The sequence below is a fragment of the Callorhinus ursinus genome, unplaced genomic scaffold (genome assembly GCF_003265705.2).
Source record: "Callorhinus ursinus isolate GAN/ISIS: 27379988/994484 unplaced genomic scaffold, GSC_fseal_2.0 scaffold75, whole genome shotgun sequence".
Taxonomy (NCBI): Eukaryota; Metazoa; Chordata; class Mammalia; order Carnivora; family Otariidae; genus Callorhinus; species Callorhinus ursinus.
The window spans coordinates 5,058,486-5,076,176 of record NW_027397137.1 but is presented as its reverse complement, the minus strand read 5'-3'; the positions used below and the strand labels follow the sequence as shown (position 1 = coordinate 5,076,176).

The window sequence follows — 17,691 nt, the reverse complement described above, 5'->3', positions numbered from 1 at the left end:
CCGCAGGGGGAGCATGGGGAGGAGCTGCGAGGGGGAAACACTAAGAGGGGCCGCAGGGGGAGCGCTGAGAGGAGCCGCAGGGGGAGCCCTGGGAAGGACTGCAGGGGGAGCCCTGGGAAGGACCGCAGGGGGAGCCCTGGGAAGGACTGCAGGGGAGAGCACGGGGAGGAGCAAGGGGGAGCACTGAGAAGGGCCGCAGGGGGAGCACTAAGGACTGCAGGGGGGGCCAGGTGCAGGCTGGCAGGTGTCTGGGATCTGAGTATGTGTGGGCGGGGCAGCAGCGGCCAAGCACCTGGGCCGAGCACCTGAGCGTGAGACACTGAAGGGTGCACCTGCACACGGGCAGGCTCTAGAAGAGGCGCGTGCCATGACAGAAAAGTCTTCCTCTGTGCAAAGACTATGGACTAGCTACTTCCTTGGCACCTTTGTTTTCTGCAAAGAGCAAGTACCACCTTAGTGAGTTTGGAAGAACGGTGCATGGGAAGCAGGAGCGTCCAGCGGCAGCAGGAGCTTGGCTAAGGGCAGGAAAAGCACAACCACCATGGACCGACTTCCAAGCTGGAGGCGGCTGCGGCCAGCAGCGAAGGACACGGCAGGCAGGGGGCGCCTCTCGACTGGAGGTCCCCCAGTGACTGCTGGTTCCGGTCCTGCCCGGGAGGCCCCCTGCCATCCCCACGTGGACCGCTCCCCGGCTGCGGCTCTGGCTTCTCCCGGTCCTGCTCGGGAGCGTGAGTCCTGACTGGCTCCATGCAGAAGGAACGGCTGCGGCTTCTACACTCGCCATCACACGCCAATTAAGCTTTGGCTAAAAGACACTGGCCCAGGAACTGGAACCACACTCACTGGTGCGGGCGCGGCTCCCCCCAAAGCCCAGCTGCACATCCCACAGGCCCAGCCCTTTTACACGCGTCAGGGCCTGACAGAGCTGGGCACAACCTTAGGAGCGGCGATCTAGGGCTTGCAGAAATGCTTAAAATATCATCAGAGTCGTAGTTCTCTCGTCGCTTTAAAAAAAAAAAAAAAAAAGGTTACGAGTACATACAGTGAGGTATGCACGGGGCCCAACCGCTAACCTCAGAGCCCCGTGAAGTTTTACAGCTGGACCACCACTCAAATCAAGAACAGGTCACCATCATTATGTTGGAAGGTTCCCTTGAGCCCCTTTCCCCAGTCAAAACACACCCCAAAAGGTATAACCCCTTTCTGCCCTCGGTCACCAGTGGGTGGCTGAACCTCCCACAAACCAAACCACACAGCACGAGCTCTTCTGTATGCGGCTTCCCTGTCGAACACAAGAGTGCGGTCCAACCTCACAGGGCCTGTCAGCAGCTTGCACTTCACTGCTCGGTCCTATGCCCTTCTACGAGTATGCCACGATTTATTTATCCATCCCCATCCACAGGCGTTTGGGTTGTTTCCAGGGTTTGGCTACCGTGGACACAACTACTGGCAATACCGCCCCCCCCTCCGGGGGAGGAAGCCTTCTCTGACTCAGAAGACCCCCAGCCCCCTGTGCACCAATCGACACAAAAGGATAAAGGAGGACAGCATCAGTGGCCCCTCTCCTGCGGGAACCCCTGCAGCATCAGGGCAAGGAGAGATCAACACTGGGTCTCTCGGGAGGCCTCAGGGCCCACGGGGGAGCCCCAGCCTCCTGTAAGATCCACGGAGGTGCAGCAAGGGGAGCGCGGCCTGGCCCCAAGTGTTGGTGGTCTCCCAGTCCAGGCACAATCCGCTCACCAAAGGTGACCTGATCATAAGCCATGCTGCCTAGTAACACAGCTGCACCAATGTGATCTAGCCCCAAGGAAAAAGAGCCGGGAACTTAGTCAAAGTCAGGCCCCTCTGAACACCCCCCTACTTGTCTTTTGGTTGGACTCCTTCTTCTTGGGTACGTACCTAGGAACAGATTGCTGAGTCAAAGGACATTTCAGCTTCAGGAGACAATGCCAAAGAGTTTTCCATAGCGGTTGTATCACCATGTGCGAGCTCCAATTTTTCTGTTTGATACTGTCAGTTTTTCTACAGGTTACCATCATCCATTACGGTAGAGTTTGCGAATGGTTTAAAAGTCCCGTGAAGTTTGGAAAAGAGGGCTCGTTCTGCAGCCAGGGCTAGAACCAGTGCTAGACCTGTGCCAGCAATCACGCTCATCTCAGCCAGCCGGTCTGGGAGCAGCAGGCCCGGGGCGCGACACATACCTCAGCAAACACGTGAGGAGTGCCCCAGGTCTCACCCAGGAGGCAGCAGCCCCCCAAAGTCCACACCCCACAACCCCACGCTGCCCAAACCCACGAAGGATGAGCCTCAGCTCTGCTCTGAGGGCGAGCTTGCCCAGCAGTGCACACAGCTCTGCTGTGAGCCCGGGTGGTGGGCTCAGCACCTTTTGACAATTCACATTCCCTAACAAGAAGGATGATGAGCACCTTTCCACAGACTTCTGGGCCATTTGTATAACCTCTTTTGTAAACAACACACTTTTTAAATTGATTTCTTCATACGGGTCTCTATCCGAAAGCACCACACTCCTATGAAACCCTCCATAAGCCGAGATGACATAAGGCGAAGGATCAAGTGCCGTTAGTTTACGTGGAAAACCTCTGAGCAATTCCCAGACCCCCAAAAATCACTTCTCACAGGCTTTTCTGATACCCAGGACATGTCTAGCTAATGGACACACAGAATCAGTCGAGATCGAGCCCAGAGGCTCAGGGACGCAGCCGAGAGCCCCGGGGCCGGAGGCTGAGATGCCGCGGGTGGTTCGCGGGGCAGGAGGTGGGGGGCCGCGCTCTCTGCTCGGGTGCAATCCGCCGCTGGACGCTGTTTTCGCTTTTCGCCTTTTCTTCCCCCAAGAGCAGAAATCCTCTTCGGATTTCTTCTGGTTAGTGAGGACAGGTATGAATGTAGGTCTTTTGTAACGGTGAAGTGGTATAAAACAAACTTTTGAAAAATGGGGATACGTGCACATCTTCTTTGGTTTCTTAAAGCCCCCCTCCTTTCCTAAGACCACTATTATCAGTAACCCCAAGAGCTGTTTTACCATTTTCTAAACCTACAGTTAAATGCCTTCTTTTTATTCTTTCTTTTGTTAAACTGACATTTTTTGCAAGACCGAACACTGAGAAACACAGCATCGTAAGGCACCCCGACGTGCCCACCCCCTGCTGGAGACTCACAGGTGCAGCGGAGCCCCGCCCCCTGCCACGTCCAGCTCCGCCAGTCGCCATCCCCTTCACAAACCTGTTCCTGGCCGGAAGCCTCACAACAGACAGCTTTTGAACGCTGTACACAAGGAAGCAAAACGCATATATCCTTTTGTCTGACTTCTCTCGCTCTCTTGTTGGGGAGACCAGCCCACCACACGCCCGTCTGCTTCCACTGCTGTCCGCCAGTCTGCTGTGCAAACAGCCCACAAGGATCGTCCCCGCGAACACGATGGACGTTCGGGTTATTTCGTTTCCAGCAATCATGAATGACGCAGCCACGAGCACGCTGGCTCATCTCTTGGTACGCGCACGGCGTGTCTGTGTGGGTGCCCGGGGCCAGGCAGCCGGGTCACCGGGCCCTCGGTGCAAGCACCAGTTCCCACCCCCCGAGCCATGAACAGGCTCATTTCCTGCCCGCTCGCCGCCACCGGCCGAGCCTGCCATTGCAGCCATCCTGGGGCTGTGCACTGGCCTCCGCACACCTAGTTTGCACTTCACTAGGATGAAGCACCTTTCCATACGCTTTCTGGCCATTGGGATAGCTTCTTCTGCCTATTTTTCTATTGATCTGTCAGTCTCTTTTCATTGATCTGCAGGAGTTCTTCACATATTCTGGGAAGAGCCCCTCCTACCTACGTATCCTGCTGGCGCTCTTCCATGCTGTGGCTCGCATCCTCACTCACGTAAACGCTACCTGCCGACAGAGAGAAGTTCCGATTTCAGTGCAGGTCAGTCTGTCCCTCTCTTCCTTTACGGTCAGTGCCTTTAGTCCCGTGTCAGAAATATCTGCTAACCTCCAGGTCATGGAAATAGTCTCCCAAATTCTCTTCTAGAAGCTTGTCTTATCTTTAATGTTTGGATCAAAACTCCACCTGGAATTGTGTCTGGTATGAGATCGAGATTTATTTTTACATATAGACATTCAGTAGATCCACTGAATAAATTTTTTTGAATCCATTTAGTTAAAATGTACTCCAACTGCCCTAGTCCTCCCCAGTGGATTACGACCTCAGCCCCTGGCCCTTCTCCCGCCTCCATCTAATTGTTGGCCTCCATCTGCCCCCCACCCCACCAGGTCCCATACCTTTCATGGCACCCTGGCCTCAAACCCGACTACGACTCCTTATCAGACGATGGAACAAAACCCAGGTCTCAGGATGCCATACAAACACTTCCATAATCTCTTCAAAATCCAGCTTCTGACAGCTCTGTAGCCTTACCGGCAAGCCCTGCCTTACCCCTTAAGTTCCAGCAAGACCGAGCTCCTTCATAGTTTCTTCACTAAAACTTTCTTTGCCTTAAACACGCTCTCACATTTGCCACCACGAGCTCCATCTACCTGGCAAATTCTCACTCAACCTACTCATTCCATTAAAACGTAAACTCCCCCGGATGGGTTTGGTCTATCTTGCTCTCTGCTAAAAATGCAGTGCCCAGAACAAATGCTTGCTTGGCACAACACAGGTGCTCCGGGAATATCTGTTGAACAGAAGAATCTTTTAAAACCCAGCTCATACAAGACCACCTCTAGAAGAAACATGCCCTAGCACAAAGTAGGCGCCATGAAAACGCTCACTGAACTGAACTGAAGCACCCGTGCAGGGATGGGACCTCCGCATCCTTGATACTCCTCCCGTACCCAGACGTTCTTCTCTAATCACCTGGCGACACTGCTCTGACCCCTGTTCCCACGGCTGGCTCAGTGTACTTGACCGCTGAGTTTCCCGCGTCAGGAGGGACCTGCTTCTTCCTCATCTGCGTGCCGTGCCCGCACCCCATGTTTACCACAGTGCCCTGCAGGCAACTGACTGGCTCCCAAACGACACTTGCCAGCCCTTCTTCTCTCCTGAGAGCCACCAACCCTCACCGGTTCCTCCTCGGCAACAACTCCGGCATTTACCTGTCCTCCTGTCCATTCCTACTCCTCTTCCACGCCAGGTCCTCAAGACTCCAGGTCATGCAATGACCCCTGCCCCTGTCTACCGTGAAGCCCCACAGAGCTTCTGGAACACAGCAAGCACTCAGGAACACTAAGCTACACTCCTCAGAGATGCCTCGGCTTCTGTTTTCTGCTGAGCCCGAACCTCGGAACATAGATCCAAGTAGCCAGCCTGGAAGGCACCTCTTTTCTGTCTCATCCAGTTTAACCTGGAAGCTTCTACCACATGCAGCCCCTGCTCACAAACTGCTGGACTGGCCGTGACGGCCTCTTGTGCCTAGCTCTGGCCAGTCTCTAGACCAGGTGGCTCTTCTGGGGTCCTACCCCGCGTGGAAGCATCATCAGAACCAAAGCTGACAAAAGACAATCAGTACTGAGGGAGACCCACGTTCTAAAAAATCATTTGGGAAGTCATCATAACAAACATATAATATGGTCTTGTAGAAAATATCTTCCTTATATTCTCACTTACAATTTGGTAAAGATTAAAATATATGCACTTGACTACTTTTTTTTCTTACCAAAGATGCAGAGAAACAGGCACTGCTAGCATAAATGAAAAATGGGAAGATCTTTCTGGAAGGCAATTCGACAATGTTACTAAAAGCTTTAAAAACAAGTGTGTCCTTGAGCTAGCAATTCTACGTGTATGAATACATCGCATGTAGACAGACGGACAAGAATACACACTGCTTCAGTTGTAAATAATTCTGAGCAATCCAAATGTTCAAAACAGGACTGACTGACTGAACGCACTGCCTCTGCAGACAGAAAGGCCACAGACCAAAAAGGACACCTCCTGCTGTTAGAATAAGCATTCTATCTTCCAAATTCACAGAGACAATATATTCAATGTTTGGTAAATGGGAGGGCATTTTTTTTAGTGTTGTAGGAAAAAAGAAATACCCTCTGAAAGAGTCATCTGAGCTCATGAAGAACTGCTACACCCTGGATGTCACTCCTTGATCCCTACTGGCTGTACGGGGCAGGTACAATGTGCATTTTTACACGTTTTCAATCAGGGCAGCTGGCCCAAGGCTCTTCCCTGGCACCCCTGGCCCAGCACTGCAGGTCCCACTACAGAGGTGGGGCTTGTTCCCATGGCATCCGGCTTGTTCCCATGGCATCTGGCTTCCTACTCTCAAAGAAGATACTTCAAATCTACAGACAAATCAATCAGAAGGTTAGCAGGATGTGTTTTACAAACCACAGAAGCAAACATACGTGGCCCTTTCTGCTAAAGAAATGTCACAATTAGAAATGCAGGAAAGGGCTGTTAATACTTAGGCTTTGGGCTTAAAAGGATTAACAAAAGAAGCTGAGCCCTACAAGCACTACACCCGGACCCAGCCTGCAAGCTGGCTGAGCCCCTGGCCTCTCCGCACACACAGCATCGCCCCCAGCCCGGGACCGCACCATGCCGAGCCCCCTCGGGCCTGGGTCAGAAGCCGCAGCTCCACACTGGCCTCTGGCCACTGATACAAAGGTGAAAAACACCCCACCAAAAAGCTAGCCCCGACACCAGGAAATGAGTCTATTTTTTAGAGTAAAATTAAATGTATAGAAAATGTAAATAATTTGGGGTCTTTTGAATTTTGAATATTTCCACAAAAATTTAAAAGAAACTCTAAGAATATACTTTTCCAGGTAACTGCCAACTGAAAAATGTACTCAAGATAAAATAACGCTCCCCCTGGAAACCAACCTCTAGAAAGAACCTGAGATGAGAAAAGCTGAGAGAATAATTCTGTGTCTGAAGTACCACGAAGCCTCCACAGTCTTACGACAGTGCGGACGCGCACGTTCACACGGACTCTCTGTCCTTGCAAAGAAATATTCGAGAAGATGCTACCAAGGAAGGTCACCCTCAGACCTGACTGGCACAAGGGGCTGACACACGGCAGGCAGCGTGAAAAGCTCAGCTCCCTGGACACGCTCAGCACCCACACGGCAGCTTCTGTTTGCCTCCATGGATGGAAAAGGGGGGCTCATGGGGGCAAGTAAACGAGTCACGGTCCCTGGCGGGGAGGCATGGCGTGCGGTGGGGTCTGAGCGCAGACCTTCCGGCTCCAGAGCCCACCCTCCGTGCTGGACTGTCTCCCTAAAACCGGACCCTCACAAAGTACCCCTGACAACCAGATTAGAGTCAAGCTGCTGGGACGGCAGAGGGGACGGAAAGCAGCTCCCAGCAGAGGACCGCAAGTGGCCGGCATTCACGTCGGTGCCAACCACACGTGAGTGCAACCGTTCCACGAGGACTGTGCCGGCTCACCCGTGGGATGAGCAGAGTCGAGTTGACAAAGGAGGTTGGCAGCTTGTGCCCCGGGCAGTCCAACAGGCACAGCACGCTTCTGGGGCCCAGCTACTGTCCACGGCACTCATGTGGCAGGGATGCCGAGGGATGGCACGGCAACAGAGCACCCCCCCCACCCCATCGTGTACAGCACGAGGAGACCAGGGAACAAGAAGTTGGGTTGTTAGGACAGAGAAAGAGAGAGAAAGCCAACAGTGGGCACCGTGTCCTCACCCTGAATTCAGCTCTGGACAACTCATCTCAGGCAGGACACAGCAGAACCAGAAAGGTGCAAAGTACAATCAACGTGATTCATCGTGGGGGACAGCCCCCTCTCGAGGAACGGTCGAGAGGACGATGACCGTTTCACTCAGAACAGAACCGAACCAGGGGAAAGAATACTGCAACGGATGTGACGTGCATCCCACAACCCAAAGCATGCGAAAAGCCCTCAGTGAACGTCCGCACCAGAGGCCAAGAGCCTAGAGGACGGAGGTACATCACGCTGGCGTTCACATGGACTCTCTGGAGCCAGGAGCACTTCCGAGTACGAGCCCCACCACCTGCTCCTTGCATGTTTCTCTTTCCAGCCAAGAGGGCAGTAACCGATCATTTCCACGCACTTCTCCGATGGCCAGAGGTAGCAGGGAGCTCAGGAGACAAGCCAAGGCGGGCAGGAGAACCCGCTGTGCGCTCTGCCACACCACAAATGAGTGGGGACACCACACGTGTCCCCACGCAGCCTGCCCGCACCGTCTGGGCGTGCCGGAGTGACCAGGGACCCATGCTAGGACGATGATGCCTGTGAGCAGCCATGAGAGGAAGAGGCCTCTCCACTCCTCCCCTAGGCTCCACTAGGTCCCCAGCAGGCCCCGCAGGTCTGGGGAGCTGTATGCAACGCATCCCCAGGCTCCCTCACCCTCCAGCTTCCAGAATGCTTGGCGGAGCCGGCAGGGGGTGGGAGCAGGTGCGCAGCTGGGTCCCTGCAGGGTCAGCGGCCCCTCACCAGGAGGGCCCAGCCCCTCACCGTGGTGGCGGCCACTCCGGCAATGTTTCCTCGCCTCTCTGCCGGTTGGCTGCCGTGCTGTGACAAGGTAACTTCCTGGGGCAAGAGCAAGAATTTCAGACACATTGTAACTCCTTCAGGTTGTGACGGGCGGGGCCCAGCACCAAGGGGCTGGCTCTGCACCACCCTCCAGGGTTTCCCACCCACGCCCTGGGCCGCATGACAGGGCCTCCTGATGGACCCGCCCGGGGCTACCCCCAGTTTGAAGGTGCTGAGTGTGAATAACTTGGACTCTAGCACAGAGCCTATTTCTCCCCCCATCCACTAAGAGGACAATCTCTCTAAATCAGGTAAAGCACCTAGGCACACACGAACACAGACAGCCCTGTCCTCCCCTGCTCTGTACAGCCAGATCGGAGTAGCCAAAGCAGATCACCCACGTCCACGCGGTTCGACGGAGCCACAAGAGTATCCTTCCATGGTGGAAGATGGTACTTCCCTCATTTGCTTGATTAGGTATCTAGGCAAGAAAAATAATTTGATACAAATTCTTACATTCCTGAGTTTGTGGCTCAGCTAGGCTAGGCGTTTCTCCTTTAGAAATTAACCAAAATAATTTCTCTTCATTTGGGTAAAAAAAAAAAAAAAAAAAAAGTTTCTATCGCTTAAGATTATTTCAAACTAAGTGTTGAGCCTGTTCTTTAGTATTCTAGGATACAGAGGATGAAAGTTACTCTATTATGAAAGCCCGGTTTCACCAGGGTTTGGCTAACGCAGTACAATTACACTCAAGGACCTTGTACAACTGTGCCCCTTGGCGTGCCGGCAGCGGCAGGACAGAGAGCACAAGTCCAGCGTGCAGCCTGACCCTGGGGCAGCTCATGTTGCCGGGTAAGCCACCTCCCCACTTCCAGGCCTGCCTTCCTCCTTTGTAAAATGGAGTTAGATCGTTCACCTCATTCCTAACCGGGGAATGGGGCGGGGTGAGGTGGGGGTGTCTGTGAGCCCCGCGAGATGATGCGTAACCCTGTGTAGGTGCCCCTTTCTGGGCAGAGAGGTCACTGCAACAAAAAAGGGGAGACCCCCCCCCCCCCCCCCCCCGCCCGACAGGCATGAACGTTCCCTTACCTCACTAAAACGTGTATGATTCTGTGAGCGGTAAGAGTGCAGGAGCCCTGGGGGACTCGATCCTTAAAGGCCAACATTCTGCTACCGACGCACAGTATACGGCCTCACTCAACGGCTTTCATTCACACACACGTGCACATGCGTACCCATCATGCACCCTCCCGAAACTTCATGCTACTAATTCCTGCATGTCACACTGTTACCCGTGTGTTCAAATGCAAAACAAAAAGGCAGCTCGGAAATCAAGTGAAGGTCCGCCGACAAGGCCTCACACCGTGTGTGTGGCAGGTGAGCGATCTTCCTCAGGGAATAAAGCCAAAGTGCTCTCAAAACCTTACATGAAGAAACTGACAAAAGAGTCTTGCTTTGGGCCAATATGAACTCCCCCATGCTGAGAGCAGAAATGACACTTCTGAACAATTAACTAATCGATGTAAAGAGTAACTGTACAAATAATATGCGACAAATGCAGGACATTCAGGAAAAGAGAACTCTCTCCTACAGCACAAACAGTTCAATGCCTGGGATTCGTGGCTCAGAGTTTTGGGTTTGAACAACAAAGAAACGAGTAAATTGGGAAAAATAGGAGACTCACTTCTAAGAGCTTCAGTTCCTGCACACAGCTGTGCAGCAGCTCTAGGGCGCGCTGAGCCACCTCCCACGGCCTCTGCAGGAAGAGAAGCAAGGTGCACTGGCGAGAGAACAGGTAACTGCGCAGGTCTAAGACGGTGGCTTCTTGCTTCTGTATCAGTTCGCGCTTCTCCATGTCTATGGGCTTCCGGAGGACCAATCCATCCCAGCTCTTCACCGGCTGGCAGAAAAAAGTCAGCCAGTTGGCACCATCTAAACAAACACACATCATGAAAGGCGCTGACTACAGATTACTTCACCTGACTGAGGTTCTTGCTCAAGGCTGTGAGACCTCACAGACCAACGGGCAGCTCAACAACCAATTACTCCCTAACCACGGGCCCGCCCCATTTCCATGGGCATGGAACCAGGCTAGTGATGTGGGGACAGGGTAGCTCCCACGAGTATTCCCACTCGGTACATGGCAACTGATCATGAGCGCAAGGCAACATGACCTGGGCCACAAGGCACACCGAGGCACCATGTCCAGAGGGTCATGAACAGGTCGGGAGGCAACTGGAGACGGCCGGGCTAAGGGGTCAGGGAGGCCTCAGGCTCCGTGCTCCGTCAGCTCTGAGACAAGGCACAAGGCCTGGGTTGGAACGTACTGTGCCAGCTCCTCTCTGCCTGGGTGCCAGAGAGCAGCCCATTCACGAGACCGTGCTGGTGTTTCCGTCTCCCTAACTGAAGCCTCACACCTATCTCTAACTCAACCATGTCAGCTACCTGAATCATCTCCTGCAGAAAAGGACAGTAGGCACAGGAAGAAGTAGTAGCGGGAAGAAGAAGGGAAACATTCTTGCTTGTCAGAAATTTCCAGCGAGGCTCCCCAATTCTAACTTATAGCCCCAAACGCAAACATGGCCTTAAAGTAAGCATAACAGCCCACGATAACTAGTCATTCAACCCATATGGCAAAATTTAATCTATTTTCCTCACTCCAAAAGAGAGCTGTCATACCATTTCATGCTGCATTCCCACCAGGAAGCAACTCACTGTTGGCACACTGATGTTACTAAATATCTCAAGTGCCAACTACAATTAACAGCAGCCTTTACTGATTGGAACTTATACACAGAGCTGCTCAAGTGCACACCTAGGAGGGTACCCGCCCCAGCCCTCAGAGCGCCTACACCAGCAGACCCCTCTGTTGGCCCTCTGCCCAGCGTTCTCCTGGCTCCCTCTCACATTTCATTCAGGCCTCTGTGTCAATGCCACCTCCTCAGAGAGCCTCCCAGACCACACTAAGATCACCCAGCACCTACCGTCACACTCTGCCCCTTCACCCGCAACCCCTTCTGCGGCCTGCACTCATTACAACTACCTGACTTGAAGTTTTTTTTACTTCTACACCTGTTTCCCCTTCATGTAAACTCCATGAAGGAAGGGGTTTTGTTTGTGATCTACTATATTCAGAACAGCACCTGGTCATACGGGACTCTCAATAAGCATCCATTAAATGAATAAACAAAAATGAACAATCTTATCATTCAGCTGCAAAACATGGTTCAAGCTTACTTTTGGACTCTAATTTGTCCCAGATTTTAAAACAGAGAGAACAAAGAAATTATGCAAAATACGACATAAGAAACATGTAAGATATCTAAATATGTACAATATGGAGATGTGAAATATAATTTTACCTCTTCTCAAATTTTTAAAGCTTAATTAGTAAACACTTTGTTCTGGTTATGTTTACATTTGTGTCTTAGCAAAGTAAGAGATCCAAATCTGAACTTCCTAAAACTTGGTTTGGAGAGAAAATCAACTGGTGCCGTTCACCATCATTCCTAGAACAAAGACGGTGCCCAAGCTGACTGTCCCAGCACCTCATCTTCCTACAGATTTTCTAACAGACACTAGGGTTCCCTGAAATGACTCCTTTCTTCAGACACCGTATCAGGGTTCTCTCAAAAAGAACACCCAACAAAGATGTCTGTTACCGCACTGTGTGTGGTGGTCAGAACGGAAACAACCCAAATGTCCAAGACCAGGGGCAGCTGGATTAACCCTCATGGGTCCACATTGTGGAGCACGATGCAGATATTGACAAACATGTCTTACACCAAAGGGCAGCTGCGCTAACCCTCACGGGTCCACACTGTGGAGCAGGACGCAGCTATTAACGAACATACCCTAAAACCTGACCTGTTAACTTGGAACGATGCCCACGATGGGGTGTTAAGAAGAACAAGCTACAGACAAATGTCTACATAGGATGATGCCATTTCTATCAATACAGGTATCACCCAAAACACAGTGAGAACAATTATGAACTTTTTTCTCTGTATATGGTTTCACTGTGCTAATTTTGTACTTCTAAAATAATTCAAGACTTTAAAATTTTAAAAGAAAGATGAACACCCATTACAGCGGTGCCATTTAAAACTCTGCAATGAGCACTCAAGTATTATAAAGACAGACTGTCAACAGAAGTACAAGATCCCACTCTTACGCTAGCAAGGAGGCACAGAATCAGAAGCATAACCAGTCGGCTCTAAGTAGGAGAAAAGACTCTTTATAACTGAAAAACACCCTCTTCATAAATGCTTTTCTTGCTTAGGATGCTTCTAACAGTGAAAGCGACCAGTTGTTAATTCTCATATCATTTCTATTAGAACTATAAGAATATATCCTACATAATTTGCACAAAACAATAAAAGGTGATTTAATCATTAAGCAAATAAATAATGGCAGCTTCTAGACTATTTAAGAGTGGGGAAAACTATACTAAGAAAAGAATTTGCTTCTAAAAGTGCGCTACTCACCCCCAGCACCAAAGTTGACAACGTACTGAGAAAACAGGGCATCCAGTTCGTCATATTGTACCAGGGCATCTTCAAATTGTTGTAGCATCTCAAATACAAAGGCAAGTTCTTCCTAGTTACCCCAACAAAAGTTTTTTAAAAGGCAAAAATGTCAATCAACTTTTTGAAACAATGTGTTGCTATTAAAGATGACAACAGAGAAAAAGCATGCAGCATTAAAAGTAACACTTCTATCATACTAAGTAAACATCAATCTCATGACCATAAGGTGTTAACATTTACAAATACACAAAGAGGCGTCCAGAAGGAAGGAGGAAAAGACCACCATGAGCCCTGCAACCATCCACGGCCCCTCAGCAGCAGGGACAGGACCGGGCACCCTCTGTCTTTGGTACCGCCCTTGCCTTCCCAGACACACGCTTTTTAACTGGCATTCTTCTGTATGGAAGCGCTGAACCTTCTCCATTTACTAATCTAACCAGCTATTTATATCTATGAGGGCTCATGGATATGAACTGTATTCCATGGGTTAAAATCCAGTTCTATCATTGTTTTGTTGTACAAACGGTTCCAGCTTTGGCCATGAGGAGGCTCCTTTAGGTGGTGCTAACATTCTTCTGATGGACCTCCATCTTTTTGGGGGGTACTTCCTTACTTTCTGGTAAGTTTTATTCCTGGTCCTTCTTGTATTTTCCCTCCCCAGCCCTGGAATCAACCACTTCCAGAAGGAGCCCTGGCACTTATTGTTAAGAATGGAGTTTATGGGCGCCTGGGTGGCTCAGGTGGATGAAGCATCTGCCTTCGGCTCAGGTCATGGTCCCAGGGTCCTGGGATCGAGTCCCGCATCGGGCTCCCTGCTCGGCAGGGGGTCTGCTTCTCCCTCTGCCTCCATTCCTCCCACCCCCGCTTGTGCTGTCTCTCTCTCAAATACACAGGATAATAACAAAAAAAAAAAAAAAAAAAAAAAGGATGGAGTTTAGAAACCAAGATTTCGGCACTAAGTGTGCTTATGTTACTGAGAAGTCATTTTTCTCTAGGCCCTGTCAGAGGACAGGTGTATAGTCCTCACACACACGCATCTCTATTTCCGATGCATCCATGGCTTCATACTCCTGTCTCAGAGTCCAATCCCACACCACTGGATTCACTTGGATCCCCCTCTCCTTGTTTGTAGCTCTTGGAAACCAAGTTGAATAAGCTTGAAAGGTGAAGTGACAGGGTCATCTGTGAGGTCTGTAACAGGTCAACCCTACAATGAGCTGTGGACGGGTTCAACTCCCTTATGCGCATCTCGTCACCCAAATGCCACGAAGATGTAAGCAACAGAGTCAGATAAGCATCAAAATTTCTAATCAGAATTGGTCTTTTATTTGTTCAAGGTGCATTATTTCTTCATTAATTTACACACAAGTGCAATTTAAATGCGAAAATTGGGGTTTTTTCCAGCCAAAATACAGTGAACAAGAGTAAGGAAACCTGAGGGCAACATTCCTGTCACTCTGCAGCGTTAGAAAGTTCCTCTAGAAACTAGCTTAAGACTGTTCATTACTGGAACCCAAGACTACAGAACAAAACCACAGAGGAAGTAAATGCGCCGGGAAGTCCTAATCTACCCGCGGTGTCCGGCAGGCGGCAGGCGTCTCTGTCCTCGGCTAGCGCTCCTCAGCCTCAGGCACTTCCGTGGTGGCTACCCCGGGAGGCCCAACGTATTAGCAAAACCCAGAGGACTCTGCGGCCAAAGCCCTGTCATAAAGGGCCAGATGCCGAGCTCGGAAGCAGCAGAAGAGCTGATGACGGAACTACCCAGGAGACCACCTCTGATCCGCTTGAGGGGCTCTGAGACGGAAACGTCTGTCAGCTACTATGTAGTGTCTCTTGGGTTTTAAAAACTATGCCAATAAGCATGACCACCAGAAGCCTGCCGTATTTATAAAGACGGAAGAGAAAAAGGGCGCGTCTGGTTCTGCCCTCTGTCACGCACCTGGACCATGAAATAGTCGCAGAAGCTCCAGCCTGGCTCAGTTCTCTTCTCCCGCAAGGTCCTCATGTCGTCCTCAAATCTGCCTAGGTTTTTGGTAAAAGACATAAGAAGCGATGTCCTGAGTTTGGTCAGGAAGGCATTCCAGGATTCCTGAGTTCGAGAAGAGTCCTTCAGGGGGTCAGAGAGCACGACACACCTGCAGAGACACGAACGAACCGTCTGGAAAACACTCCCCGAGCACAGCACGCGGCCCAACGGCTACTACTTCCCTGCAGTGCCGACCACCGTCCTCCCCCAGCCCTTCCCTCGTTCACTGCTGACAAACATCCGGCGGGCAGTGAGAAACCAGATCAGGAAAAGGTTTCACCAGAAACTGGCTTAATGCCCCACGAGCCATCAGTGCTGCAGAAGGACGTCTCAGACCCGGCCTCTGGGGCTCCCAGTAAAGTAAGGCGACCATGTCACCATCAGTCCCCAAACCGCATCCGTGCTGCCCTGTTCAAACACTGCTCTGGTTCCCAGTAACTGGCAGGACAGAACTCAGAGTTACCGTTTCGGCAGGGACCCAGCCGCGCTGTCCGGCTCTGCTCAAGCCCACCCAACTTCCCAGGCTCTCCTCTCTTCGTCTAGCACATTCCTAGTCACCCCTCCAAACCCGGCTGGGCTGACACATGACCTCATGGGACCCAGCCCCCACTGCCCTGCCCTCTGGGCCCCGCTGTGATCACACTGCCACCACGGCAGGTGCCGTGCTGCAAACACTTCCTCTCGGTAGATCTCTCCCTCCCCCCAGACCTGAGACCGAGCGCTCCACAAGAGCAGGGTTCCTAAATAATTCATAAATGAAACTTAAAGAATACAGCTGAACATGCAGATATGACACAATTTCACTACAAAAAGAGGGCAGCTGGCTGGCTCAGTCAGCAGAGCACGTGCCTCCTGATCTCAGGTTGTGAGTTCAGCCCCATGTTGGGCATGGAGGCTACTTAAGGAAAAAAAAAAAAAAAACCATCTACGGTGTGGAAATATCAAAGGCATAAAATTAAAAGTTTCCAATGGATTTGGAAAAGGTAACGTGTCCAACTAACAGACTGGAAAAGCTAGATTTCTTTACCCTTGTTAATAATAATTTACAAAGAAAATGATTAAATATGGACTCAAATAATTTTAAAATACTGGTGCTATGGGCTTCAATATTTCTCCTCAGGAATATGTTCCCTTAATTACTAGCAAGTAGCAAAATGGACAGATTCTAAGTCTCTGTGCCCCATCACACCCTTTGGAGGAAGGGCTAAATCTCTGGAATTACAAAAAGGCAGACAAAACATATGAAGTCGCCCACAGTGTAGACGATCCAGCAGGTGAATAATCAGTCCCAAGAAGAAGGTTTGAAAATTGGTAACTGGCTTTAATTCCAGACATTCCAGCCCACGGTGCTGTTTCTTCCCCTGAAAACAAAGGGGTCCCACCAGCTCACTCCTAAAGCCCCAAAGGACTAACATGCATTTATTCACTAGAGGAGATGCTAGAATCTGTCAGTTCAGCCATTTATCCTTAAGCCGTTCTCCAGGGTTGTGAACCATCGGCATCTATTCCTGACCTGACACAGGATTCTCCCCTGAAGCTAGGTGGGTGGAAGGGGCGAGGGAACGGCCACGCGCACCAACCAGAGGTAGTCTCTGCGTCCTGGGGCCTGGTGCTTACTGAGCAGACCACATAACTCACTAAGTTCTCTATCCCTTATCAGCCCCTTCAACTTTCATGGTTTCTAGACCTTCTTTCTATAACAAAAAAGAACTACGCTTCAGAAATTCACATTAAGCTTGGACGTTTCACTCAGAAGGGAGAGCCCAAAACAGCTGCTCAGACGGGGTGGGACGGGGTGGGGGGAGGGGGGCGGGCATCCAGTGTGGAGAAGGGCCCCCCCCAGAGTGCACCGGCGGTCTGGCGCCCAGGGCAGCCACTCACAGGGGCCCGGCCCCCGCCAGTCACGGGGCTGCCACTCACACCGGCAGCTCACGGGTCAGCCCTCTGACAGCAATACTCACCAAAAGCCTGAAAATTGCACAAAACCTTCGGCCAAGCAATTTTCCTTTTAGGGATGTATCCTAAGGAAATCATTAAGGACGTACACAACAACCAAGCTCGAAAGATGTTTACGATCCTGTTCATCCTAAGCGGTAACGTGTCTGTCCAGCAGAGGACCGGATAAACCACTAGTACATCACCACTAGGGCGTGTCACACACTCACTGACAATAACGGGGGAGAAACACATTCATTGTTCATGGGAACCTTTTTACAACATATTAAGTGCAAAAAGCAAGCACAAAACATTATGCATGGTATATTGAGAAAGTCTGGAAAATACATACCAAATACTAAGAGTTAAGATCTATTTTCACTTTGCTTATCATCTTCTTCTAATAACCCTACCATGAACATGCAGTGTTTACAATCACAAATTACATACAAAATTAAGCCGCCCCAGGGCCAAGTGCACCAACGTTTCCAAAGGCCAGAAATCACACCGGCTAATAAAACAATTGCCAATATAGATGTTATCAAACTTGTATGTATGAATATCTGACCCAGCTCTTTACTTTAAAAATCAGAGTACAGATTTGTTAAAGGTAGCTTGCAAATTAATGAAAATCAAAATGCTGGAAGGCATGTTTATATACTGAGGTGAAATGTTAAAAATTTTAGTAAGTTAGATGTCATGTATAAAGAGTGAGTCA

General features: G+C 50.6%; 1 protein-coding gene across 5 annotated transcripts in view; it reads right to left on the bottom strand.

Moving 5' to 3' along the window:
• TRAPPC10 (trafficking protein particle complex subunit 10) overlaps positions 1-17,691 on the bottom strand; it is an 89,543-nt gene that overhangs the window by 33,718 nt on the left and 38,134 nt on the right. For 3 of the 5 annotated variants that reach the window (XM_025863459.2, XM_025863460.2, XM_073887101.1), the window contains 3 exons: positions 14,952-15,147; positions 12,971-13,082; positions 10,168-10,415 (listed from right to left, as the gene is read on the bottom strand). In XM_025863459.2, the coding sequence (XP_025719244.1) occupies positions 10,168-10,415; positions 12,971-13,082; positions 14,952-15,147 (556 nt within the window). Of the gene's footprint in view, positions 1-10,167; positions 10,416-12,970; positions 13,083-14,951; positions 15,148-15,501; positions 15,642-17,691 lie in introns of those variants that run through there. The other 2 variants (XM_073887103.1, XM_073887102.1) reach the window with 2 other exon arrangements.